At 37.5% G+C, this 27,792-nt stretch overlaps 1 protein-coding gene and 1 pseudogene across 2 annotated transcripts; both read right to left on the bottom strand.

The window, feature by feature from the left end:
* Positions 1-130: 130 nt before the first annotated feature.
* LOC127454964 (interferon-induced protein with tetratricopeptide repeats 1-like) lies at positions 131-2,149 on the bottom strand (annotated as a pseudogene).
* Positions 2,150-14,019: 11,870 nt separating this feature from the next.
* Positions 14,020-27,092, bottom strand: fas (Fas cell surface death receptor). 2 transcript variants are annotated; one of them, XM_051722298.1, is made up of 8 exons: positions 26,928-27,092; positions 26,436-26,544; positions 20,992-21,120; positions 19,624-19,738; positions 16,134-16,219; positions 15,829-15,959; positions 14,651-14,672; positions 14,020-14,519 (listed from the first exon to the last, which is right to left on the bottom strand). In XM_051722298.1, exons 1-8 carry the CDS (start codon positions 26,964-26,966, stop codon positions 14,206-14,208), a joined length of 945 nt encoding a protein of 314 aa, XP_051578258.1. In that variant the 5' UTR covers positions 26,967-27,092; the 3' UTR covers positions 14,020-14,205. The 2 variants fall into 2 exon arrangements, with proteins under 2 accessions (XP_051578258.1, XP_051578259.1); XM_051722299.1 differs by lacking the exons at positions 14,020-14,519; positions 14,651-14,672; positions 15,829-15,959; ... (1 more) ...; positions 19,624-19,738; positions 20,992-21,120 and adding an exon at positions 22,053-23,267 and having other exon boundaries at positions 26,928-27,074.
* Between the last annotated feature and the right edge of the window lie 700 nt (positions 27,093-27,792).

Here is a 27,792-nt window from a genome sequence, read left to right as displayed (position 1 = left end):
TTATATTATTATTCCTGGTCTTCTATTGCTAAAATATAATTATTGAGAAAAGCAAAGCCATAAGAACAGTCTGAAAATGAGAATGAAATCAGTTTCTGTTTTATAACAATTTATTTACATGTTCATTCCATTTGTGCTTCCATGAGTAGTAAAACAACCACATTTACAATAAATAAATAATAAATAAATACAAATAAATAAATAATAATAAAATAAAAAAAACGTACAAATGATCAATATCTGGAGAGAAATGAGTTCACCTCTTACTAACACAAAAGATCCCTATCAAGTCCCATGCATGCAACACAACTCACAAGTTTCATTCACCCAACTGAAGATACGACTTTTCCAGTTTTTCTTAATGGAATCATTTAACTTTTAATGTACATACATGATGACTTCTTATTTAGTTTCAAATTAATGTACATTCTTTGGGCCAAGAGCAGCCACGTTTCATTTTTTAATGTATTTATTTATTTTTTGGAGTGCATATGAAAAATTCTTGAACAAATTTGATGGTGTTACAAAAATACATTTTACCAAAATACACAACTTGAAAAAAATATGCTTAAAAATGTAATCGAGTAGACTGATTAATGGACATTATGTGATATGTTGTCACTTAGTTTTTCTCAAATTTTTATGCTTAAATGTCAACAACTGTTATAATGTACATCTGTTCCTGGCTGAGCACAATTTCTCCATTATAGTGCAAGCTAGGGTAAAACTAAGAGAATATGCACCATAATTATTTGTTTTTAATTAAGATCTCTTGTACATGTCCTTGTGACAGAACTGATCATTTGTCTGAAGTAACACATTGCATTTTTTTCTTATTGATTTCTCTGCTGTAAATAAAACATTTCCTCACAGCGAGGATTTCTGCACCTCTTTAAAGTCTTTTGAAGGACTTTTATACTCTTCAATTTGTCATCTGTAATATCTGAGATTTTTGTGGCCTTCATGTGAAAAAGGATTGATTCATCCTCTTTAGACTGTCTAGAATTATATAGATAGCAGGCATAACTATATTAGAGATGTTGTCATCTACGAGGAGGGAGATCATCTTCCTTTAATAGGAGCTCCTTGTATATCTCATTTGCCCTCTCAATGTTGTGTTCATTATAGTACATTGATGCAAGGGGTATCTTTCCTCTGAAACCTTCAGGGCAATGCCTGACAACCTCCTCAAAGAGCTCAATGGACCTCTGAGCCCAAATCAGCTTTTCATTGTTGTCTTCCTTTTCTTGGTAAACCTTCCATTTGTAGCAATTCTCCAGGTGATTCAATACTGAGGTGGGGAACATTTCTCAAACTCTCTCTCTCCTTCTTGAATAGCTTTATCCATGGAAATGCTTTTGAAATACTGGAGGATAACACCCAAGCCCTCCATGTTTCCTGTTTCAAGGATTCATTCAAGATAACTGTACACTTTACTATCAGTGTTTTCTGTCTGCACCTCAGACAGTTTAAGTAGATAAAGGACATGTAGGACCAAACTGTCTTGGTCTTTCTCTTTTTCCCTTTCCAACTGCTCTAGAACCTCATCTGTGGTAAATTCAGGCTTAAGTGTTGGCTTGGACATTGCTCTGGCAAGATCTTTATGCCATTCCTTCCTTTCTGGTTCTGCTTCCAAAGCCTCCCTAAAGAAATCAACCGATCGTCGTTTCTTGGACTTACTAAACTTCACTAATATCCAGCCCTTTTCCCCACTAACCTCTGGGTGTAAAGAGCATCCAAATGGAGCAGGGTGCATTTGCTGAAGTTTTTTAACTCCTCTTGGTAACCTTTGCTTGTGTTTCCCAAGAGAAAGTGCACCCAAGCCAGGTTAGATTTGTTCACCTGCAGCCTGGCTCCAGCCTCTTCTGTTCCTTGCTACTGGATCACACTTTCTGTTTTGTGCAAATACATCAGTGCCTCTTCATTGAAGCCAAGAGCATGTATGTTGGAAATAGCCCTGCGGGTTGTAGTTGTGGCCTAACCAAGCGTGCACCTGTAGATCCACATCATAGTTCTTCACCAAGCCCTGGAGTTCATTTTTATAGCACTTCAGATCCCAGGTAAAGTGGCATTCTAGCTTCTCAAGGCATTTTTTCAGAGGCAGGATGGAAGTACAGAAAAAATGTAGACAGATAGATGAAGAGTTTATATATCAATTATAAATAATACACAATTATAACACTAGTGTGTCAAATCAGTGCCAAGAAAGCAACAGTTGAAAATCCAGTTGTGTGTTGATAAATAAACAAGCTTAAAAGAAAAGAGCAGCACTTGAAATGTTAACAATTCTTCGATACAAACATACAAATTTCATTGTGGTACGATCAAGAAAAAAAATCTATTTTGTTACAATTATAATTTATTTACTGAATATTGTTATTTAGGACCTTACATTGTTGAAGTCCATTTAATCATTGACTGACCATCCTACATCCAAAATTCCAGAGGAACAGTATTAAAATCCAAAGGTAAACTTCACTGTATAAAACAGTAAAAATCATATTGGCTGGATACTTTGCAATATAAACCATCATAGCAAGAACTGAATTCTAAAGAAAACATAAGTAGTAATAAATACAAATTAAAAAAAATAATTAAAAAAAGAGCCATGAATTTTAACAAACAGTTTTAGTTGTGCTAGCCTGACAGATGAGCTTGGAACTCATCAATGTGAAAAATATGTAATTTTGAATAATGGGACACCTCTTGCTGTGAATATATCCGCATGTTCTGTAACATTAATTGCCCAACATATGTTGCTATGTTCTGTACTGTAAGCTACTTCTAAATGCAAAATTAACATTTAAAATAAAGTATAAAATTGAGGGGGGAAAATGAGAACGAGAAAGATCACATGATGAAGAAAAAAGCAAGCTTAACTGGATTCTTCTAACTACATAAAAATAACTAAATTGTGAAGTACTTACTCCATCATAATGGGTGGCAGTGGTCTGGTTTGAGAAATGTTTCCACCAGCAGTATGATTTGTTTTCTTGTGAGCTGCTTTGAGCTCATGCTGTATTTAGAATAATCAAGTGCATAAAACCATCATCTTATCTTCCTTAACAAGGTCGCTAGACTTTGCTAGACTCAGATCCTCCTCTCTGAAATTTCTATGCTGTATCATTTGTTTCCTCTGAAATGCAAAGCGGTTTAATATGTGGCCGTCATAAAGTTTTAAAGCCTTCCTTCACAAGCACAAACTTTTGAACTTTATGATGAGGTTTTAGGACATACTGTAACATGCCCCTAATTCCATGTTTTAGTTCTCTCTGGTACAAATTTCTGTGCAGTCAGATGGATTGCCACAAACTCAACCACTTTAGTGGCATTAATACACAAGGGACTGGTTAGACTTGAATGACACTGCTCTGATACAGGTTTTATTCTTCGGTGTTTTTTTGTTTTTTAGTGTTGCTATCAATATAAATATACTTTGAGGTAATACAGTTCCAGATGCTCTTTGGTATGAGATAAGGTTATGTTAGAAAATGCTTGAAATTGAACCATAAAGGGAAATCTCTCTGAAATCAGCATCAAGAGAACAAGAATCACTACTGCAAGCAGCAGTAAATAATCTGTAATTCATAATAGGCATACTGCCAAAGACATATGTCATTATTTCCATACCAACTTTTCCTCAGTGAGTATATATTACCTTGGTTCATGCGTAATAGGATTTTTATTTTATTGTTATTTTTTATTTATTATAATGTTTAAAAAGAAACAAACGATTTGGTGAACATTCATGTTTTATGACATTGTCTGTGAGATGCTCTTCACTGATATAAAGAGCAACAGTTTAAGATATTTACCTTGTATATATACTTTAATCTAAACCATCTATTTTCTGGTAAATAAATTTACATAGAGTGCATTGTTTTTTTTGTTTTTGTTTGTTTTTTTTCATGTTCTATGAATTTGAACAAGTTCAATGTTATTCTAAACAAAATACACAAATTTACAAAGGCAGCACAATTTAATACCAGAGTGGCACCTGCCACACAGCGGGGCTATTTGCACTCCACTTTGCACTTTGTATGAGCTCGTAATGTATTTATAATGGAGGATGCAGTCTTATCTCTAAAAAGACTCTTTTTCTGTCACTCACTTTCGCTCAGCTCTGGGCACGAGAACAAAACACAATTAAACGCATGGGCTCAGGATCTTCCTTGAAGTTTCTATTCTGCGCAAGGTTTAGTTTCCATGAAAATGCATAACATGCTGTTATCAGTATGGGAGAGGCTGTTAATAATATGCTTTATTATCATTATAGGTCAAGCTCTTTAAATACAGTCTAATAACATATGATGATACAATTATCAGAAAGCTGACACAACACAACATTCTTCTAATATTTCCAAATGATTCTGCACATTTTGCTAGACTAATTAGGACAATTTTAATTGAGTAACTTCAGAAAATCTGGGCAAGGTATAAATCATTGTGCCTATGAATTTGCCACTTTTAAAGGATTTCTCACATGTTTTACAAATAAGAGTTTTATTTTGTACAACATATGTCCCAATACAGGACAGCAATGACTTTACATCATATTTTTAGGGTTTCAAGTGATGTTACTCAGCACTTACAGATTATACTATTTCTAGACAAAGAAATAATTAATTACAAAAGCTTTGGTATTCTGTACTTAAAAAATAAGCTTTATAAGTGATTAACCCTCCCATGGTATTGAAAAATGGCAACACCCTTTGGTATTTGCAGTCATTTTGACTGGAAGGGTCAGATGTGTAGCCCTTTTTTATGATGATTATGATACCATTTCTTCTTTCCTGAAGTAAGAACAATAAAATTATGCATTTCTTTTGGGATTTTATGCTATTTTGATCTTACTTACATGTACATTTATACATTTTACCTTAAGTTTGCATATACAAATAAGCACATTTTTGAAAAAAATAAAAATAATAATATTAATAAAAATTCAGAACCTACACTTATTTAAGTTGAAACATGAAGAAAATATGAGAATGTGACATAAATTGGAGGCAGATTGCTGCCATCTGGTGAACAAAATATAAATAACATGAAATGAAAATCATGTCACGCCAGTAATTGCCAGTAGATGGCTGTAACCACCTACTGTGTAGTCTGATGGCTTGTTGTAAATTAATTTTACATTTTATCAGAAAATATGCATTTGGCTATATATTTAAACATTATAAAACTATTATTTGTCAAAGTTTAGTTTCAAATTGATTTGAAGTGTCAGTTTTTGCAGATAATGTCATTATGCTTGCAATCAAACCTGACCATGATGTTACAAAGTGAAGACACAGAATAATACTTTTTCTACCACTAATTTATTTCAAACATAAAAATGTAGCAACTCAAAGTAAATGCATAATGATGTAAAGAACATGAACATCAAGAAACAGAAATTAACTACAAAATTCTGAAAATTCAATTAGAGTATGAAACAGAAGAATCAAAGTAAAAATGTCAAACTTTCATAGTAAAAATATATTTAGCAAAGTGTGTGTGTGTGTCTGTGTGTGTGTGTGTGATTGCTGTCATCAGCTGAAAAACAACAGATGACTTGTAATGCCAACAATGACCAAAAGATGTCTGTAGAGCTCCACTTATTAATGCCCTGGTCCTGTCTGTGTGTGTGTGTGTGTGTGTGTTCTGCATTGTGAGTGTGTTATCGTCTCACCCCTTCATTGCTGAGTGTGTGTGTTTCGCATTGAGACTGATTTATTCATTTTTTGACAAATGTAAAAACAAATGCCGTTTTATAGTCTCATCAGTTCATTTGTGTGTGCGTGTGCTTGTGTGTGAGTGGGTGTTTGTGTGTGAGTGGGTGTGTGTGTTTTGCACTGAAGATGTTTGTTAAGAGTCTCACCCTGTAACTTCTGTCTGTTTTTTTTCTGTTATTTGACAGATAAAAAAACGCTCTGATTTTTGGTCATTCCCATTCATTTTCAATAGTCCACCAAAGGTGTCTTTTTTTTTTTTTTTTTGCCGGAGCTGCCATGGGCTGGCTGTTATTGCGAAAACGCCGTGAGTAAATTGGGAGTGGTTATTTGCGACTTAGGGGTAATCTTGAACTCGAGGTTTAGGCGGCCGCTGTTGATGTGTTCTACGAATGCTGTATCCCACGTCCGGTAGCGGGTTAGGAAGCCAGCAGTACATTTTGTTGTTGGGTTATTTGTTTTACATGCTTGTGGGTTTCTTTTCTCCAGGGAGGCCTCCGTCAAAAAAAAACTAGCAGTACCAAAACCCCCCTAACAACAGAAATTATTATACTTTTATAGCTTCACGCCCATACTGCTAATACAAAACAGGTGTGTGTAGCCTACTATTCTTCCCCCGGCGGAACACGGGGAGCGATACTATAGGTGATTCCTCACCCCTCACCAATTTGTTTGGGAACAGCATTTTACATCGGTGTAAGTGTCTAGCTTATGTTTAGACAGACCGACAATATTTGGATATTTATTTGACATTCTTCATCTGGAACTCTTCACTTCTGCAGTAGACAGTGTGTTTCAAAAGCACAGACAACTTGTTATATTAAAATATATTATTATAATTAAATTCCACCATGAAAGTCTGCACATGACATCCCCGTTCAGTCGCGAGGATTTAATTTATAAATGATCTTTTCGTTTAGAAATTAGATTACTTACAACAATATTAACATTACCAGATGTACCCCTAACACTTCAAAAGGACAGACATAATAATAATTTCCCCATGTTTCCCGTTTTCCTCAATACATTCCTTCGCTTCCACCATGTAACACTGAGCAAACAGCATAGATGGTTTAGAAAGACCAACAATTTCAAACAAAAAAAATAACTCCAGTTGTTACATGACAACAAATGTCATATCAAACATATGTAACCTGATTTTGTCTGGTTACATATGTCTGATTAGGTTTGCAAACACTTAAATAAATAATAAATGTATTATTCAGCTATATAGCAACAGAGAAAGCATTAAAAGCATAAGATTACATGTTTACTGATAGTGGCAGCTGGTGGCCAAGGTTGGTACCGCATGCATTTTTTGGAAGAGAGAAAAAAATTTAAGACATAGGCTCAGGAAGGAACTGAGATACTATTTATTTATTTTTTTTCACCATTATGTATTTATTTGTTTTCCACCTTGCGGTTCAGTGCTTCCGTAAATCTAGCCCCACTTTCTTTTTTTCTTTTTTTTTGTATGATCAAATGGCAAATAGTGAAAAAGTCACCAAGTCTTGTACTGCACAGATAAAGGAAACCATTTTTATAAAATGAGGAAAATTTGTTTCGGTTAAATAAAAAAAAAAAAAATAGAAAAGTCGCATCTCTGTATTGGTCACACTGACAGAGATTGTATGGGCAGGCACTAGGACCCGGGAGCAGCCGCCCGACTTCCCTTCAGCCATTCAGAAGCATGTAGATCATGATCCCATCACATGTGGCCAAGTGAGACACATACCTTGTCGCTTAAATACGTCTCCTATGACCATTTTGTTTCGGATTTAGTGACATACATCAATCACTGTGTTAGTGTGCTACAGCATGATATTAAAGTGCAACAAATTTTGAAAGACAAAGGACGCGAGAAAAAAAATACATGAAAGAAAACGCACAGCGGTGTTTCTCTCAGATGCGGTAGTAATTTTATCTAAGCACAAACGCAACATGTCAAGCTGAATTATCCGTTATTTTAGTGGATTACCTGTATTGTTATTAAAAAAAATTATTGATTCATAAATTAACACAAGAAATAAAACAACATCTATATAATGAATCAAAAACTTTTAACATTAAACCCCCACTATATCCCCTCCCCCTACCAAACTCTCAAACCACCCTGACCCCCCCACGAACACCCCTGTGGTCAATAGAATATAGACACACACACACAAAACTAAAACAACAACATAAAATAACATACAATAATCAAGTATAATAATAATAAAAATAAAAATAAATAAAAAATAAATAATAAAAAAAAAACTTTAAATTACTCCCTCCACCGCCCCACCTCGAGATTCCCTCAAAAATGCTAAATAATTGCCCCATTTCTTATTGTAAGTTTCCCTAACCCCCATCCCAATGCTCGACCCCTCCTCGAAGGCAGCCACCCTCCCCATCTCCGCACACCACTCCGGGAACGAGGGTGCTCCATCCGACTTCCAACTCCTCAAAATAACCTGTCTACCAATCATCACACCGCTCAAAACCCAGTCCTTCATGTGCTTATCTACCAAATCCATGACCTCCCTATCTCCCAAAATACAGAGTCTGGGGCAGAACGAGACCTAAGTGCCCAACACATCACACACAAAACTTTGCACCTTCAGCCAAAATTCTTGGATCTTAAGGCACCCCCAAAAAACATGGATGGTGTCTCCATCTTCAGTATGGCATCGCCAGCAGGTGGGTGTGTCCTTAAGACCAAGCCTATACAATCTAGAGGGGGTCCAATAAAATCTATGTAAAATCTTAAATTGCATAAGGCGAACCCTTGCATGTATTTAAGGAGCTTCAGATGTTATTGCTTGTCAACTGTGTTGATATCAGACACACTTAAGAAGATCCCTGAAGCTCTCGTAATTGTGTATGTATCTGCTTTTTAAAATGTTCAGATCGGATGGTTATTTCCTTTTAAAGCCGCTCGTAACCGGCAAACTTTAAACTCTTTTTTTGTTTTAGTGCAGCAGCTGATTGACATGTGAGGGGTGGTGCTTCACTGCTGCCAGGATGCATACAGGAAGGATTAGTGCTTACTAGGGGTCGACACCTGCGTGAAGTTGGCCCCCCACCCAACGCAAAACGTCAGCAAAATAGTCTCAATCGTTTGTGCTGGTTTGTGCTGTAAAAAATTTCGTTAGTGCTGCTTCGGTTTTTTAGATATTAAAATAATATTTATAGGTCATTCTGAGGTCACTAAGCCCCCCCCACCCCACATGCTCCAAATTTACCCAAAATAGTCTCGTTTGTTTGTGCTTCGTTTGTGCCGGTAAAAGTTTCGTTTGTGCTGCTTCGGTTTTTTAAATATTAGACACTGAATTACAGGTGAATTATAAATGCTGATATTTATTGAATACAATACTGACAGAATAAAATAGATCACTTAATGGTCACAAAAATAAAAAAAAATGGTTAGTAGCAGTCTGGGTCATTCTGATTACTATATATTAGGCTACTATATTATATATTTCTTAAATAGGTCTATCTTGTTTTGTGTGTAGTCAGTACAATTTATGAGCAGTGAGCATTTTATTTCGGGTTTGTCATTTCAATCTCTTACCAAAATGTTGGATGAAGATGTTTTAATACAACAACAACTCCTTCTTATCAATGTTTTTGTAGTCACTATGGTGTTTATTAAAAACTTATTGGTGTTCTGACAGCAGCAGCTCAATATTCATCTGGTGTCTGTCGGACTCTTTTTCTGTCACTCACTTTCGCTCAGCTCTGGGCACGAGAACAAAAGCGCAAATCTCGATGTGAACACACTTTTAGAGTCGAATTGCCGAAGACTTTCTGTCAAGACTAACCATCACATCATTTGTTCAATAAACAATTATCTTTACTTCATTCACTGGTCTTTCCTGATTGAACTTTTTATTTATTTACATGGAGTATCATCTGCTACACTTCACTGCCACCACTAGGCGCAAGTGACACTTCTGTTCAAGATGCTCTTGTGGAAATTAGTGTAGAGTTAGTAGAGAAAAAATCGATATAAATCAAATTTCTGGCCAATGTAAGTACAATGTTTTAACACTGTCAGTTAAAATATTATTTGTTAACTTAAAGAATAATGGTACAACATTCAAGAGAGCTAAGATTGTCAATGTTTATTGAACAGAAAACGCATTGCTAATACTAATATATGCTAATTAAAGTTGCACATGTGACCCATGTTTTTTTGAATACATTGTGCATCTAGGGGTCAACATTACCATATTGGTCCTAACATAAGATATATTATCCTTGTATATTATTACTATATTATATTATCCTTATATTTGGACCAATACAGTAATACATGAAAACAAGTTTATACTGAACATGACATTTTTTGTGTCAGGATTATTTAAGTGAGTAATTATGTTTTGCTTATGCCAGATGCCCAAGAAACCAGCAGTCGACAGATATTCCATTTTCACTGTCCTGTGTTCATCAAAAGAGGCCATAGTCCAAAATGGCAACATAGCTATGCCTAATCAGAGCATCTAGACAGAGCTTAGTAAGCAGCTAGAAAACAAGATCACTGCAAAGGCTCTATACACTTTTGTTAAATTAAATAGACACAACATCTGGACTGCTTTAGGGTTTACTCATGAATGTGATCATGAAACAAATGGCAGTAGTGATGACACTGATTTTGAGCCAGGGTCCCTTTCATCCAGACGAATGATTGCTGGACATTTCAGAAATGGATTGAATTCATGTCTGAAATGGTTAAATACAACAAGTTCTCTAAAACACAAAAAAAGGAATACACAGTTTTAAGCCTGGCATCTGGACTCATGTGATAAATCATCACATTTTTAAGTTTAAGTTTTTAAAGGTCCATTATTTGTGTTAAAGGATGTTCGATAGTATACAGTAAGTAAAATCATTTTGGCTTAATTCTTAATTCATTGAGTCACGAGTTTCCACGTGCGTGTGTGTGTGTGTGTGTGTGTGTGTGTGTGTATATATATATATATATATTAGTACTAGTCAAAAGTTTGAAAACATTAAGATTTTTTAATGTTTCTGAAAGAAGTCTCTTCTGCTCACCAAGGCTGCATTTATTTGATCAAAAATACAGTAAAACAGTAATATTGTGAAATATTATTCCAGTGTAAAACAGTTGTTTTCTATCTGAATATATAGTAAACTGTAATTTATTCCTGTGATCAAAGCTGAATTTTCAGCATCATTACTTCAGTCATCAGTATCACACGATCCTTCAGAAATCATTCTAATATGCTGATTTGCTGCTCAAGAAACTTTCATTATTATTATCAGTTGAAAACAGTTGTACTGCTGCTTTTTTTTTTTTTTTTTTTCGTGGAAACCATGATACACAACCATTCAAAGGTTTGGGGTAAGTGATTTTTATATATATATATATATATATATATATATATACACACACACACACACACACACACACACACACACAGTATTTTATGTATTATTTTATTTTATTATAATACATTGACAATTCAGTGTCTAATATTTAAAAATCCGAAGCAGCACAAACGAAACTTTTACTGGCACAAACCAGCACAAACGAAGCACAAACAAACGAGACTATTTTGGGTGAATTTGGAGCATGTGGGGGGGCTGAGTGACCTCAGAATGACCTATAAATATTATTTTAATACCTAAAAAACCGAAGCAGCACAAACGAAAATTTTTACTGCACAAACGGAGCACAAACGATTGAGACTATTTTGCCGACGTTTTGCGTTGGGTTGGGGGTCAACTTCACGCAGGTGGGGTCGACCGATATATTTTTTTCAGGGCCGATAAGATAAAGATTATTAGTAATCAAGGAGACAGAACTGATATTTGGAGCTGATATACATTTCCAGTAAAATTTTAATTTTAAATCAACAGTCAAAAAATCTCTTAAGAACTGGGCAAGAATGAGGACATTGTGGCCCAAAGACAACCAAAGTAGTCGACTGTGGGGGATCTTCTACCATTTATATATACAGTACATAGGAAAAATTACCCCTGAGAGAAAATGTATGTAAAAGTCTTAATTAACCATTTTTATATTTTCCTTAAAATGCAAATCTACCAAAAAATAAATAAATAAATAAATATAAATAAATATCTAATATCTATCTAAATAGTGCAGTTTAAAAATACTATTATTGTACCTATAGTTAAGTATATATGGGCTGACTACCAAATAATGGAAATGTTTTTCATCATAAGTAGAGAAGTCTTAATTTCAAAGTTTTGGTTGTCTTTCTTGCCATCCATGCCAGAGATGATGTTATCTCCGATTAATTTTACAAAATGTAAACAAATTTTATCAATAGGCTCGAAACATTTTGATTAATAAATCTAATTTTAGACTGAAAAAAAAATAAAAGTTTCTTGTCTAAAGGTGCTCTGGAACCACAATATATTGTGTCACAAACCTTGCTTAGCTGAACTGTCAGAGTCATATCTGACACATGAAGATTGTTTCTGTTCATTTTCGTTTTCTGCAGTGTATTTTAGCGAAAGATGCCGGTATCCATCTATATTGCTGCTCACTGTATTTCTCCGCTACGGTCTGCTGTCGTTAAAATAACTGCATCTTCAGCTCTACTACGCAACGCCTCATGTCGCAGGCCGGTGGAGAGAGGCAACGCGTGCGGTGCGAGAGGATTAATGAAGCGAGTTTGGTGCTAGACAAAAATATTCAAGGATATAGCGCTGAAAGTTCAGTGCTATCCACGCCCCAGTGCACTACAGATAACTTCAGTATCTGCATTACCTTTGAAAACAGCTTGTCCTCTTAGTGATGTATCTTTCTCTCGCTGCCTTCCTCCATCTCACCTCTCCCCCATGAATACAGAGTACAGTGTTGATTGGCCATACTGAGATATAACCAATCCAATAATACTGTGGGCGGAGGGAGGCCTGGGTAGCTCAGCGAGTAAAGACGCTGACTACCACCCCTGGAGTCGTGAGTTCGAATCCAGGGCGTGCTGAGGTAATCCAGCCAAGTCTCCTAAGCAACCAAATTGGCCCGGTTGCTAGGGAGGGTAGAGTCACATGGGGTAACCTCCTCGTAGTGGCTATAATGTGGTTCTCGCTCTCGGTGGGGCAATGGCGAGTTGTGCGTGGATGCCGCGGAGAATAGCGTGAAGCCTCCACACGCGCTATGTCTCTGTGGTAATGTGCTCAACAAGCCACGTGATAAGATGCGTGGATTGACGGTCTCAGACGCGGAGGCAACTGAGAATCACTACGCCACCACGAGGACTTAGAGCGCATTGGGAATTGGGCATTTCAAATTGGGGAGAAAACAGGGAGAAATAAATAAATACTGTTGGTGGGACATTGAGCCAGACTACAAGCAGTAACCTTTCAGAGAGAGGCAGAGACAACAAAGCACATTTTAAAATTTAGCGGCAATCAGATCAGACAAAATAAAGATTCCGATAATTAGAAAAATTATGAATATCGGATCCGATTATCGGCCAGGTCGACCCCTAGCATTTACACCTTAAATGCGAAGTGGACACATGCATTTTTGACCATATTCGTATGTGGGTTCTGTGATTCGATCACAAAATGTTTTAGACCCTGATTAGACCTGTATTTAGGGCTGACCACATGTGATTGGATCACCAGAAATGCATCTTAATACCAGGTGGAAACGGGGTCTAAAATGATTTGTCTTTTGTATTCTATTTATTCATTAAAGTTAGTGTCTGTCTATCTGTGGATTTTTCGGATATCTGCAACCCTGTTTGTTATGCATTAATTATCCAGTTCACTTACTGTAAGTTTTCACTACGAGTGTGATGAAACGTCATTTTATGGACATGTGAGGAGTTGCGTTTGTTAGCGGTCTAGAGTTTGTTACAACAATAATGTAGAATATTTAAACTGGATACACTAAGTATTTTAAAGGCAAAATACTTTGAATAGGCAACTTTTAAATGCTTCCTCCATCTCTATGACTAATGTTTTCATCTGCTTTGGTGTGCGTGTGTTTGACCAGCCAAAATCACTTATGTATAAATTATGTATATAAGTCGCTTCAGACTATAAGTCGCAGAACCTTTCAGATGATGAAAAAAAAATTTGACATATTCCATCAAAAACTGTACTCTGATGAACACAGATGAGTCTCTTGTTGTTCCGGACTATCTGTTCAAATATAATTCTCACTTGCCCCAATCTTGCATTCATGAGTGGCTTCTGTAGTCATCATGATACTTACAGTCAATTTCTGACTCTTTATCAAACATTTCATATCTAACACTAACTAGAATGACCTGGAGATATGTATAGAAAAAAAAAAAAATTCTGCCTACCACTGTCCGAAGAAGCAAACTGAAAAGATTTATTTCACCAAACCAAAAATGCAATAACAATATCAATCAGGTTTTTCACATCCCCTGTTTGCATTGGCCAGACAAAGAGTTAATCCCACCCCAAGCTCATGCCACTGGTTGAGGCAATGTTGACAAGGTAAAGTGCTGTATTTAAACTTTTTGCAACAACTTCATACTTGTTGGTCAGTCTTTGGCTGAGCTGTAGCCTGTCCTTTCTTAATGATTTTTTGTACCTGATCAGCTGTTTTCTTATTCTTGATGTCACAAAGAGTTTTGATGAGAGTTGGATATGCTCCTTTTAAACCCTGTCTCTGTGACCAAGCCTCCAGTAGATCATAGGTCTGTTCTTTTACATTTCCAGGGTGGTTAAGCTCATGTTCCTCAATATCAACTTTAGTCATGCCAGTGTGCTGGGCAATATTTTTCATCAATTTCCAGCCGAGAACGGAGGCTATATCTGACAGGTAAGGATTCAGGTCCACATCTACACCAAAAAAATGACAACACTGACATTAACTCCTTATAATGATAATATTTAAACTGTGATGCAGTTATGTAATATAATTTTTCAGATTTTTCAAATCCTCCAGACACTCCTCAAGCAAGCAAACTTACCTTTTAGGTAAGCCAATGTTTCCTAGGTAGAGAAAAGGAAATATGAATATGTAGTTCAGATGTAATGCCTCAAGGGTATGAAGAAAGCTTAAGCTGGTGCCACACTAGCAGACTCAAAACAACTCGATTTTGGCCGAGGGTGTAACACATGCAGACAGCTTTGATGAGATCTCGCTCTATTCAGTCAGAGGTATGACACACTTGCCGATTAATAATGGAATAGGGGTGATACACATTCAAACTCACCATAACTCCCTCTCTAATTCACTGTCACATGGAGCTCGCCAAAATAACAACAGAAGTACCGCATGAGCATAAACAATTATAAAAGAGTGATTTAGGGAGCAATTCATACCTTATGAAAGTTTGAGATAGTGTATTTATCCCCTCGAGGCTTGCCGTAAAACGCTTATGTCCATATCCAGCTTTCAGTGAGTAAAGAAATTATGTTCAGTAAAAACAGACTGTTGTCCTCCCTTTCTGATTTCATTAGTCATTAGTGTAGGAGAAAAATGCAGGAAAAACGCTTGGTGACAGAATCATATGGATTACAATTATCATTTGTGATGATATGCAGTGTGTGTGATCAGTGTGATCAGATCAGCTTGATGTCTTGTCAGTTCTTCAGTAAAAGAAGAAGCTCATTAGTCACTTAACAAGAACATAAGAGCCCGTACCGGCAACAGAACTATTTTTTTTTTTTGTCATCTTGGATCCTATGTTCCCATTGCAATAACCATTAACTCAACAGGGAGTCCCGATGGTCAAGTGATTAACGACCCTGCTGAAAAGACCAGCTAAACCAGCATGCAATTCCAATGCAGGTCTAGGCTGATTAGTGCTGGCTTGGTGCAGGTCTAGCTGGTGGACCAGCATAGCCATGCTTTTCACCAGCTAAACCTTGCTGGTGAAGCTTGCTGAGCAGCACGGTCTTTCTGATGAAGCTGGTTAAGCTAGTTAAAAAGCCCGGTGGGGACACCAGTACACCAGCATTCAAAACACAATATAAGGTGCTGACCAGCAATGCTGATCTTTTCAGCAGGGGACCTCCTGCTGGCAAACATTAATTTGCGCTTCATCTCCCTCCACCTGGCTGGTGATTATATAAATAAAGCTCACACCTGAAAATCACTAGAAAAATCGGCTAGTGTGGCACCAGTTTAAGAACAAGAAATTACCTCTAGGTCCTCTTTTTCGATCGTCTGTTTGCCATTAAAACAAAACATGTTTTTCTTCCATAGAAAAAAGACCACCATACAAACCGCAATGAGCCCAAAGAGTAACAGCAAAATGGCAGCTAGAATCTTCCCTAAAAGACATAAGCAACACATATTTGTCTGTCACCGTTCTCTGTACTGTAATTTTTGTGTTTATACTACATAAGCATTAGAGGATATATTCAGTTACAGAAGGACACTCGGGGCAAGTACTGATATTTGTTATTAATTGGCTATGCTTGTGCATGCTTGTAGCTTCTGGATACCTGTAATATAAGAACCTTGGGTATCATTGCACACTGTGTTTTTGGTTGGTGTGCACAGGGTTTTCACCCCTCCACGTTCCTCACACCTGTTGGTTAAATGAGACAAACAGAGAAAAGACTGAATAATAAATAAGTCTTTCTGTTAAGTTTTTATATATATATATATATATATATAGCTGCAAGCAGCATTTAACAGGGTTCAAGCGACATTGGGCCTTTCAGTGCATGTGAAATATTAAGATATTAAGCATTATTCAGATAGCCTGTTCGCATCTAAAATAGAGATAAAGTATAATAATTCTCAGCAACATCAGGTAAATTACCAACAAGATATAGCCTATTTAAAGGAATTGTTCACCCAAAAATGAAAATTTTAAAAGTAAGTTTGGGAGCAGGTGAGTCAAGTGTTGTTGATGGCAATACACAGGAAAAATCTGAAAAGGTATAAGCAATGAGTTAATGATCATTGTCTGAATCTGAAATAGTACTCATGGAATTCATATCTATTGCCTAATTGGGGGAAAAATTATTTACTATTTACATTTACATCATGTAGAAACCAATTCTTACATCAGCAGATCTTGTATAAACCTTAAAATATTTATGGTATGTGCTCTTCAGTTTATTGTCCGTAAACGTGATTCATGTTTCATAAAGGCAGCTGTGCTGCTGTTCTTCTGCATTTATACCTTGTTTTATTTTGTTTTTTTCCAATAACAATTTAAAAACAATACAGTATGAGTTATACAATCTAACTGTGTTACATCATGAGATCAAGAAGTAACGGCTTCTCAAAGTGAAACCTAAGAAAGGATGCAAGAGTGCCAGGTGTTTAGACATTAAGAACTGTACTCATGCTTTGACAATTATGTAGACAAAAGTTTCAGGGTTGGTTGCACCGATAAGGATTAAATTAAGTAGAGTTTAGAGCTAATCCAGGGTTTGTTGATCCAAATTTTATTTTGAGTTGTGTTGTACCACTTAATTTTAAATATGGTTTAACAAATCAGATATTAAACTTCTAACCCATGATTAAAACCTTCATCTGCGATTAATTTTGTCCGTCCTGAAGAATTCTGAACCTATCTATAGATCGTTAGTACACAGGGCTGATCAAGCAGGTTAAGAAAATGTCTCAGCAGCATGTACAATGTCACAAGCCTTGAATATAGCAGCATAATTTAAGAAAAAAGGGCTGCACGGGTCTCGGATCAACCACCTCCCCTACTGCTACTATTGTGGTCAGAAATAAAGAGCGCGGGCTGCAGACTAAAGCGAGTATGAAAGAGGAGGGAAACAATAACAAATACTTGTCATTTGTCAGCGCTCTCGTTAAATACCGAATTAACAATCTCCTTCTGTTTGAAAGATCCGTCTGTCCCATGTCTCTGCTTGTAAACAATGGGGAAGTGGGTAATCGCGCTGCCAACAAGATGAGCCATCGTACTCGCAAATGTACATGATTACGTGATTATTATTAAACAAGGTTTAAAGTTTAGTGCAACAGAATGATCAGATTCCTCGTTGGCACAGCCCACTGTCAGTCTATAAACTTTGTTAAGGTTAAAACAGCAGACTTTAACACTGACTGGTGCCAGAAACAACGACTCAGTCAGTTGTTGGAATCCTATTAACTAGAAGCTACTGACATGTAACACAAACGCAATGTCACCAGGACTTGCACTCTAAATTTGACTTTTTTGCCTTTTAAAATATAATATTATCCTTGGTTATATATGAGAAATTGAGACATACCTTTATCCTTTCTGCTGATGTCAGCCTCTGTTTGCTTAAAGTGTGTGGAGTGCTTGCTCATTCAGCTTGTGAATAAACCACACCGGCCTTATGATACATCTGTAAAATGAGACTGCCATCTAGTGGTAGCTGCTTTGCTTACACAAAGTTACGTGTGGATCGTGGTAGGCAAAACCAGCAGAAAGGAAGTCTCAAAATGCAAATGAATCAAAGGGAATCGACACAAATAGATGTCAATGAATGTGTGTGTATCTCTTGTTCCACAAATGCACATTCAGTGCTTCACAAGAACAATTTGTGTTTGATTTGGAACATCACCCTTTGGTTGCACACACAAATTGTGATGTATTTGTACAAAAAGGAACACTTTTATTCACAAATCTGTCTCTATTTGTACAAATTCCAACACATTTATTTAATGATAAATTTCACAGACACAAGTTGAAATGCATTATTTTGAGGGTTGTAAGATACATTTATCAAATTATGCACTCATTTGTTAGATAATTATGCACGCATTTGTTAATCATTTTGAGTCTAATTTCATCCCATAACATTCGGACTGCTGGCGATATATACAGTATACCTGCAGAAGTGTGTCTGTGTGTATAAATATAATTATTTATGCAATATACGGCAGTGTGTGAGTTTTTAAGCACCTGCCTGTAACCATCCATGTGTCTGAATCATGTTTATTTGTTCTCTAAATATGTAAAACGATTGGGTTTTGTTGTTAATGTTGTTGTAATATGTGTGAGGTTCTTGATTAACTTGTCTAATGCTTTACTGTCAATGTGTTGCTTGGAATTATTAAATAAAACAAATATTCAAGAGTTGATTTAAAATTTGTTCCTTTACCATTTCTATCAATGCCATGACTTTTCAAATAATAATTTCTAAAACTCTGTGTATAAGAAGAACATTAATATATAAAAAGTGCCATCTGATTGAAGTCTTGAAATCTGTCCCAAATGCACATTTGTATCACTTATGCACCCTCATGAACTTGCTGACTAACGTGATTTTAGCGTGCTGTTGCGACTTTGAATCAAAAGTTTAAGTTAAGATTTATTATATATATATTGATACTGGGACTCCAGATAATCTTTCACCACTGGTTTGGTTCCAATCAGGTGAATGGCCTAGGACTAGTTTAGCAAAAGTAGGTTTTGCAAAATATCCAATATGGCGGAAAAATTGTCATGATGGAATTTAAATTAAATTGTTCATCTTGAACCAAGGATTCCAACAATCTAATGACATATGGTTCAGGACTTATGGCCCAAAATGGGTAATTTTTTTGTTTTGTTTAATGTAGCTCCTCAGTTGGCCAATCGGGGCGAGTCCACGCCCATGTGTAGCCAGCAGGAGTATTACCATTCCCCCAAATTTCATGTCTCTAGGCCTTATGGTTGGGTTTGCATGATTAGATTTTAGTGCTTGAACCCCTAATAATCCTGACAGTTATGATAGGGTTTTAGCATTTTTTGCTTGAACTCCTGAAAAGATTCAATGAAAGTGAATGGTGACTGAGCCTAAAATTCTGCCTAACATCTTAATTTGTGTTCTATGGAAGAGAGAAGATAATGTGGGTTTGGAACATTAGTAAATGATGACAGAATTTTCATTTTGGGTGAACCGTTGCTGTCCTTACAATGTAGGCAAAGTGTGACCCAAACACACACTCACTCACAATGTCATTCTGTCCATAGAAAAAAAAGGACCTGTTACATACGTGTCACAGGGGTAACAGGACCTGCACAGGTCACCTTTGTCACAGTAATGATCCTCCTGGCACCCACAGACAGTGTCAGAATAAGGCGAACATTTCTCCTTCATCTCCATGTTGGCTATTGCAGGATGAGAAGGCAGAAATGGGACTTAACATTTTTTAGATTTAGCCTTGGGGTTCCATCTGTGCTTCATGAAGCTTACATTAAATGTATATATATTTTACAGCAAATTGAAAAAAAGAATGAATGAAAAGTGCTTAATTTTATGCCACTAGCGACATCAGAACAAATTGCAAAAAACAATTCATTTTCAAACAGATTCCATAAAACAACCATCTTTCATTGGTTGCCCTAAGTCATACCATTCGTTGAGCAAATGTTGCTGTATCGGCTGGACGGGCCACTTAAAACAAACTTTTTTGTGAAATCAAGCTACTAATTACATGCTTATAGTTGACAGTAGCCCCTTTCACACATGCAACCAGGTAAATTACAGGAAAATCGTTGGGTTGCCTTTACTGGTAAATGTACAACGTGCTATTCACACATGCAACGTCTTTTTTCCATTTTGCTAGTACCATTCACATCAGCACCAAATTGCGTTAAACTCTGTAATGTCGTTTGCTAGAAATTACATCTTCACAGGTGTACCGGAAATGTTGGCTTCTTGTTTAAAAACATAGCGGGGTATTATTTTTTTTGTATCTGAATTCTGAACGTATGTGGTAGGTAATGTTGGTGATGTTTTAAATTTTTTGGCAAATGACTGATGACCTACAGAGAACAGAATGATGTCGCTAGTATCCGAAGGCGGAGATGTCATTGCTACAAAGAGGTCTACGCATTCCCAAAGGAGGCTGGTGATTTTATTGTATGTAATGGAATCGCTTACTGTTCCTTTAAGCTGTCAGAAAATTTCTTCATCCTCTCGGATGAAGAGAAGCGCTCTAGTTTCACTATCTGACCAATTTTGTTTACATTTTTCTTACTTCAGCACATCCTGACCTCGTACGAACTGAAACTGGTAATCTTATGACTCTGTTCACACATACCATAGGTATGGAAATGTATAGGTAATGATACATCCTCTAATTAAGGGAAATTGCCAGAGTAAAATTTACCAGTATTTTCAAAAGGGTCGTGTTTACATGTGACTTCTAACCTGAAAATTGCTGTAAATTTTCTGGAAAAGGCTGTATGTGTGAAAGGGATTTATGTTACACAGTTGTACAGCTCAACTATCTGATGGAATATTGCAATATTTACAGTAATGGCTGTAACACAACACCTAAGTAATTAGCCCTGAGGCTAAAATCACTGGTGGGAATATCTCAGAGTTCTCAGGAAAGAGTTAAGATGTAAAGACATACCATTGGGATTACATATTTTACAGGGCTGGCAAGTGTGATCTTGGTTAGGGTGGGACATAAATGATCTAGAATCACAACGTTCACATTCTGTGATATTTTTGTCTGTGCAGTCACTTAATACCCGGTAGCCTGAAACACACACACACACACATATATATATATATATATATATATAAGTTATTGTTTTTCAATTAAATAATTTTACAGTGATAAATTATATAATAATATACACTCACTGAGAATTTTATTAGGAAGACCTATACACCTACATATTCATGCAATTATCTAGTCAGCCAGTCGTGTGGCAATGCATAAAATCATGCAGATATGGGTCAGGAGCTTCAGTTAATGTTCACATCAACCATCAGAATGGGGAAAAATTTGATCTCAGGGATTTCGACCCTGGCATGATTGTTGGTGCCAGACGGGCTGGTTTGAGTATTTCTGTAACTGCTGATCTCCTGGGATTTTCACGCACAACAGTCTCTAGAGCAGGGGTCGGCAACCTATGGCACGCATGCCAGCATGTGGGGTTAATCACTAGGACACCAGCAATGGCGAGAGACGACTAGACTATTTTATTTATATAAATTCTGCACCTGCATTCCAATCTACATCTTGATGTAATCCTTCCTCAAGATCACGCAGTGTGTTTTTATGAGTTGAATAGAAGGCTAAACAAAAAGTTAAAATGTGACAAGACTACAGTATACCCAACAGACTCGTGCAGCGCGTGCAAGCCATTTGCACATCACTAGCCACAGCGCTTCACTTTCTGTCAGGATCGGAGTAAGAATGAGGACTCAATCGCAGAGAAAGTTTAACAGTCTTTATTGAATGAACACAGCAGGCAGGTGGAAAGTGGCAAAAGTTCATAAAACCGGCACAGGCTGCAGATTGGAATGTCCAGGAAGGATATTGGAGCATCCGGGCTTATGATGGCAGTGATCTGAATGCAGAAGGTGAGTAATACATTCCACAGTGTAATGACAGAGTCCAGTCAACAGCTAATCCACAGGGTGAGGTATATCCAACTGGAAGACGCGTACTAAACAGAGCAAAACAAGAAAACGGACAGACAGATGGCGAGACTGCATGAAAGGGGTACTGGAACAATTTGGTGACAAGACAGAGAAACGAAGGGGAATAAATAGCCAAAGCTAATGAGGAACAGGTTAGAGTGCTGCCACATGAGTGGTGTGAATCAGCGTTCCCATAAAGAAACACACAGACATGCAGGAATGACCACATTTCTATGACACTACCCCACAGGGGATTATCCATTGGAGTAACGCTCACCATTAATCCCTTCTTTAATGGTGAGTAGCACCTTTTACCGGACATGAAGTGACAATGTGCCCTGGTAGTCCACAGTAGAGGCACAAGCTGTTAACCAGGCGATGACGTCGTTCCTCGGGTGACAGCCGGGCTCTCCAGATCTGCATGGGCTCCTCCTCCGACACAGGTTCTGGTGCAGCCGAAGAGGAAGATGAGGTAACAGTGGGAGATCACTCATGACAGGTGTAAGTTCTATGGCAGTGTCGGCGTAGAGTGAGACGGTCATCCACTCGAATGGCTAGATCTACCAAGTCATCAAACCCAGCAGGAAGATCCAGAGTGTAGATCTTATCCTGAACCCGGTCAGAGAGCCCATGCAGAAACCGGTCCCACTGAGCCTTCTCATTCAAGCCGCAGGTGGCGGTGATGGTGCGGAATTCAATGGAGAAATCAGAAACCGATCTCTCTCCCTGACAAATGTCTGACAGGATCCTCGCCTCTCGATCGAAGACCTTGCGGAATTCAGCAGAGAAAGACTGGAACGAAGAACAGCAGCTATTGTTGTTGTCCCACACAGCAGTTCCCCACTCTTGAGCCCTTACCGTGAGGAGTGTTATGATGTAGGCCACCTTGGAACTCTCAGAAGGAAAGGCTGATGGTTGAAGAGAAAATGCCAGAGCACACTGTGACAGGAAGGAGCGGCAGGTATTAGGCTCACCTGAGTAGGGTGGAGGATGATTCAGATGGGGCTCAGAATGTCTGGAGATGGTGGAAACCGCAGGGTGTGGAGCTGCTGCTGCCTCTGCGTTGGTGGTAGCAGAACCTGTGTTGGGGGAGAGCCGAAGTTGCTGTACCAGTGTAGTTAATGCAGCCATCTGCCCGGCCATGTCTCTGACGGCTTGGTTGGATGCTGCAAGTTCCTCCTGTTGAGGACCAAGGAGTGCTCCTTGTTGAGCGATGGCATTCCGGAAGCTGAGTCCATAGTTGGCCAGATCGTTCTGTCAGGATCGGAGTAAGGATGAGGATTCAATCGCAGAGAAAGTTTAACAGTCTTTATTGAATGAACACAGCAGGCAGAAAGTGGCAAAAGTTCCTAAAACCGGCACAGGCTGCAAATTGGAATGTCCAGGAAGGATATTGGAGCACCCTGGCTGATGATGGCAGTGATCTGAATGCAGAAGGTGAGTAATATATTCCACAGCGTAATGACAGAGTCCAGTAAACAAGTAATCTACAGGGTGAGGTACAGTATAGTCAACTGGAAGAAGTGTACTAAACAGAGCAAAACAAGAAAACAGACAGCAGACAGACAGATGGCGAGACTGCATGACATGCGTACTGGAACAATCTGGTGACGAGACAGAGAAACGAAGGGGAATAAATAGCCAAAGCGACGAGGAACAGGTGAGGGTGCTGCCATGTGAGCGGCGTGAATCAGCATTCCCATAGAAACGCTGATTACACTGGCCACACGGCAGAGGGAAACACACAAGGGAGAAAAAAAACACATAGACATGCAGGAATAACCAGATAGCTATGACACTTTCGGTCAGTCTGCGCAGATGACAGCCTACATTCCGCGTTTCATTTGTTTCTTTTGCTTTCAGAAAAACACGTGATGTAATAAGGAAAACACCACTATTAATCCTTGAGATTTCCAACCCAACATACAGGTACACCCTCCTTAAACCATAGTCACACATTTAAAATTACATTAAACGATTCAAAGAAAAAACATAAATACACATCATGGGGTTAAAAAATCAGAGTCTATTCAAAATATAAATTTAACCTGGAAATAAGTTTTTAGGATTTTGCAGGTGCGAAATGGGCTAAATAGTTGATCGGCTTGTGATGCGTGAATGGCTTGCACGCGCAGCGCGAGTCTCGTCACACTTCAATTGTGTTTAGTCTCCCCTTCAGCTCATGAAAACACACTGCATGATCATGAGGAAGGATTAAATCAAGATGTAGACTGGAATGCAGGTGCGAGGAACTCCATATAAAAAAAATAGACTGCTCCGCTCTCTGTTGCGTGATTTTGAAAATGTATGACTATGACATAATATAAGAAATATTTAAGATTTCACACAATTTCGTGATCAGTAATCAAATAAGCAAATTTGTGACATTAACTGTGTTAACTCATTTCGTACAAAAGGACAGGTTTTCTTTCGATAAAGCACTTTCAAAAGATGGTTTGTGAAAATTCACATGCAGGATAATAATTATATCATAATCATTGGGTTTTGCCCAAATTTTTCACTCAAACTGTTATGCTGATGAAAAATAAACGATTAAATTAGAAAAATGTAAAATAGAAACATTTTCACAAGTGGACTCAAACTTACATGGGCATGTTTTGTTTTTGGGTTTTTTTGGAGGGGGGAATAAAAAATGGCACTCCATGTCAAAAAGTTTGCCAACCCCTGCTTTAGCATTTACTCAGAATGGTGCCAAAAAAACAAACATCCAGTTCTGCGGACGGAAACGCCTTATTGATGAGAGAGGTCAACAGAGAATGGCCAGACTGGTTTGAGCTGACAGAAAGGCTACAGTAACTCAGATAACCGCCCTGTACAATTGTAGTGAGCAGAATAGCATCTCAGAATGCACAACACATCAAACCTTGAGGTGGATGGGCTACAACAGCAGAAGACCACGTCAGGCACTTTATTTAGACCACAGTGTTCCTAATAAAGTTCTCAGTGGGTGTATATTTATATCATAATTCACAGAACAATATAATATGTATATTTTAAACATAACACATATTATATGATACATACAAATATCATATATCATATTTAAATATATTACAATATATAATGATTATGGAATAATTATTATTAATCTATTACTGTAGAACAGGGGTACTCAATTAAAGTTCCAAGAGGTCCGGTCTCTACATTTCCTTCCCAGCAAAGGTCCGGATAGTATGTAGCTTACATGGTGTCAGTAGTTATATGGCTATATAATAGTTTTTATAACTTACCATGTTTACAGCAACAGTGCTTTGTAAAAAAAAGAAGAAAAAAAAATCCCGATGAGGACATTGGGGGGCCCAGAGACAGCTAGTGGGGTCTGAGAGATATTTTCTACCAAAAGATTAAAATATTTCATCAAGACTTCATCAGTCGAGGGCACTTGGATGTGAATATTAAAAGATAAGATCAACAGTTTGTTTTGAAGCTGAATGACAGCAGTCCAGTTTTGTTGAAATATTCAGAATCTATACCTATGTATGGGACGTAGGAGGCCTTTTGACAGATAAAATACTGTGGGTTCAGGGGTGTCCCCTGAGAGAAAATGTATAAAAATATAAAAGCCTGAATGGACCATTTTTATATTTTCCTTAAAGTGAGAATCTACTAACAACAAACAATTTACACAACAGTGAAGCATTAAATATCTGTTTGATTTATTTAAGGATAAATAGGCTTTCCTTGCCATGATGACATCTCTGCTTAATTTTCACAAAATTAGAACAAAAATCTGTTTATTATGAAAGGCTGGTAACATGCTGATTAATGAAGCTAAATTTCGATGGAAAAAAAGTTATAGTCTTAAGGCGACACATTAACTTGTCCTGACACAAACATGGCTTAGCTGAACCGGCTGAATTACATATCAGACAGATGAAGATAGTTTCACTTTACTTAATTTTTGTTTTCTGCAGTGTGTTTAAGCGAAAGATGCCAGTATTTGTAGCGGTGTCTCCGCTACTGTTGTTAAAATAACCTCACCTGCAACTCGTACGTACAGTAAATTAGGCTTTATGCGGCGCCTCATGTCTATAAGGGGGAGAGAGGCAACGCGCGCGGAGCGGGAATAAAGTGAGTAGCGCTGCACGTGCTTTATTCCCGATCTAGAGAGAAATATTTATCTCTCGCGCTGAGCGCTATTTATTCCCGCTCCGCGGGCGAATACACGTATGTTTACATAATCACTTAGCCAGGTGTCAGATAACTAGCACAAAGCTTCAGAGCTCTATTGAGTACCCCTGCTATAGAATAACTCTACACTTTGGATGTTTTAGAGGTGAAATAAGACATTATCAAAGCTTCTATCGAAACAGGTACACAAAACAATGCGCCGATAACGTTAACCAAACAATATAAATGTAGATAATAAAATATTTAACAAAAACACACACTAGATCTCACCAGTGGGACAGCGGCAGCAGGTTTTCCCCTCATGTTGGTATTCCCCGTTCATACAGATCTCGCGTTTCCTGCGCAGCAGCCAGCCTTCTGACGCAACTACAATGCTCATCTGAAACATACAAAACTTGATCTTACAGCCAATACATTTTAAGTTAAATAGCATTTCTTTTCAAGCACTTTTTGGTTAATCGCCAGTTAGTTGGTCAAACCACAGCGGTGGTCTCTGCTACCCGGTTAAGCTAAAACGAAATCGAAAGTGAAACTATTTTCTTCTGAATTCGAATTTATTTGGTGTTCTAGAAATTAATTGGCATATTGATGAATTCAATTCAATTCTTTAAAAATAGTACTGATGTAAAGACGAAGTCCGTAAGTGAGTATTTGTATTTCGCTGGAGACTGATCATGTTTGCTTCTATTTTTAGACTCAGATCTAATGAGATTATAAAACAAAAGTTGTTGGTCGTACAACAAATTTTGCGGATTTACTTACGAAACCGCACAGGCAAACGACGAGTTTGTAAACACCCATGTCCGAAGAATAACAGGCACACGGTGAGCATCAGTTTGGTAGTGGTGGTAAAACGCTGAAATCTCCTATAAGTTAACTCCACCTTATAGGAGATCCGCAGAAAGTTGGAGAAAAGGAGGCGCTGGCTGCAGCTTGCAGAACGGGGCGGAGCAACATATTGGGCGTGGCTACATGTGTCGCTCCGCCCATAACTTACTCTCAATGGCTTGGTCATCTATTGGCGTACATGATAGGAGATACGTTTTTAAAATAGTGTAGACCGATAATTTTTATTATAGTGCTGTGGCTCGTAAGTAATATGAAATCGTGTTGTACCTCATGGTTCATTGCAAACATATGTAGTAGGAGTCTGACTGAGCAGCCTGTTGTTGTTTCAGTCGTGTTGAAAGCGGAGGGCACAATTACTAATCCTACTATGGCGAAGATTCAACTCTAATGCGGTCGTAGTCAGTGCTGAAATAATTAGGAAAGATCATTTTGATTTTAGTGCTATGACTCGTAAGTGACTTTGTGTTGTATCTCACCTGTCATTTCAAACAAATGTAGTAGGACTGAGTTGCATGGACTGATGAACAAACTGTGTTGATGTGTCTGCTGTCATTCAAATCTGTAAATCAAAAAGTTGTGCAATTTCACAAAGCCTTCATTATAACGCTTGGTTAGAGAAATTAATTATTAATTAAATTAATTATAAAATATGTTTATAAAATATCATTTTTTAATATCACCATAGAGTGCAAATGAAATAAAAGTGTATCAGTGCCATTCAGGGGCGGACTGGGAAGAAAATTCAGCCTGGGATTTTACATGGGGGGTGGGGGGGGTT

The sequence above is a fragment of the Myxocyprinus asiaticus genome, chromosome 17 (genome assembly GCF_019703515.2).
Source record: "Myxocyprinus asiaticus isolate MX2 ecotype Aquarium Trade chromosome 17, UBuf_Myxa_2, whole genome shotgun sequence".
NCBI classification, from domain to species: Eukaryota; Metazoa; Chordata; class Actinopteri; order Cypriniformes; family Catostomidae; genus Myxocyprinus; species Myxocyprinus asiaticus.
The sequence above is the reverse complement of the archived record's forward strand: the minus strand, read 5'-3'. Positions and strand labels throughout refer to the sequence as shown.

Bases quoted from the DNA above. Each gene is read 5' to 3' on its own strand.
- fas (XM_051722298.1), bottom strand. From the start codon at position 26,966: ATGGGTGTTTACAAACTCGTCGTTTGCCTGTGCGGTTTC. The intron at 21,121-26,435 runs GTGAGATCTAGT...TGTGTGTTTCAG, and splicing joins CTGCTGCCGCTGTCCCACTG to GCTACCGGGTATTAAGTGAC. The intron at 16,220-19,623 runs GTATGTAACAGG...TTTAACCAACAG, and splicing joins TCCTGTTACCCCTGTGACAC to GTGTGAGGAACGTGGAGGGG.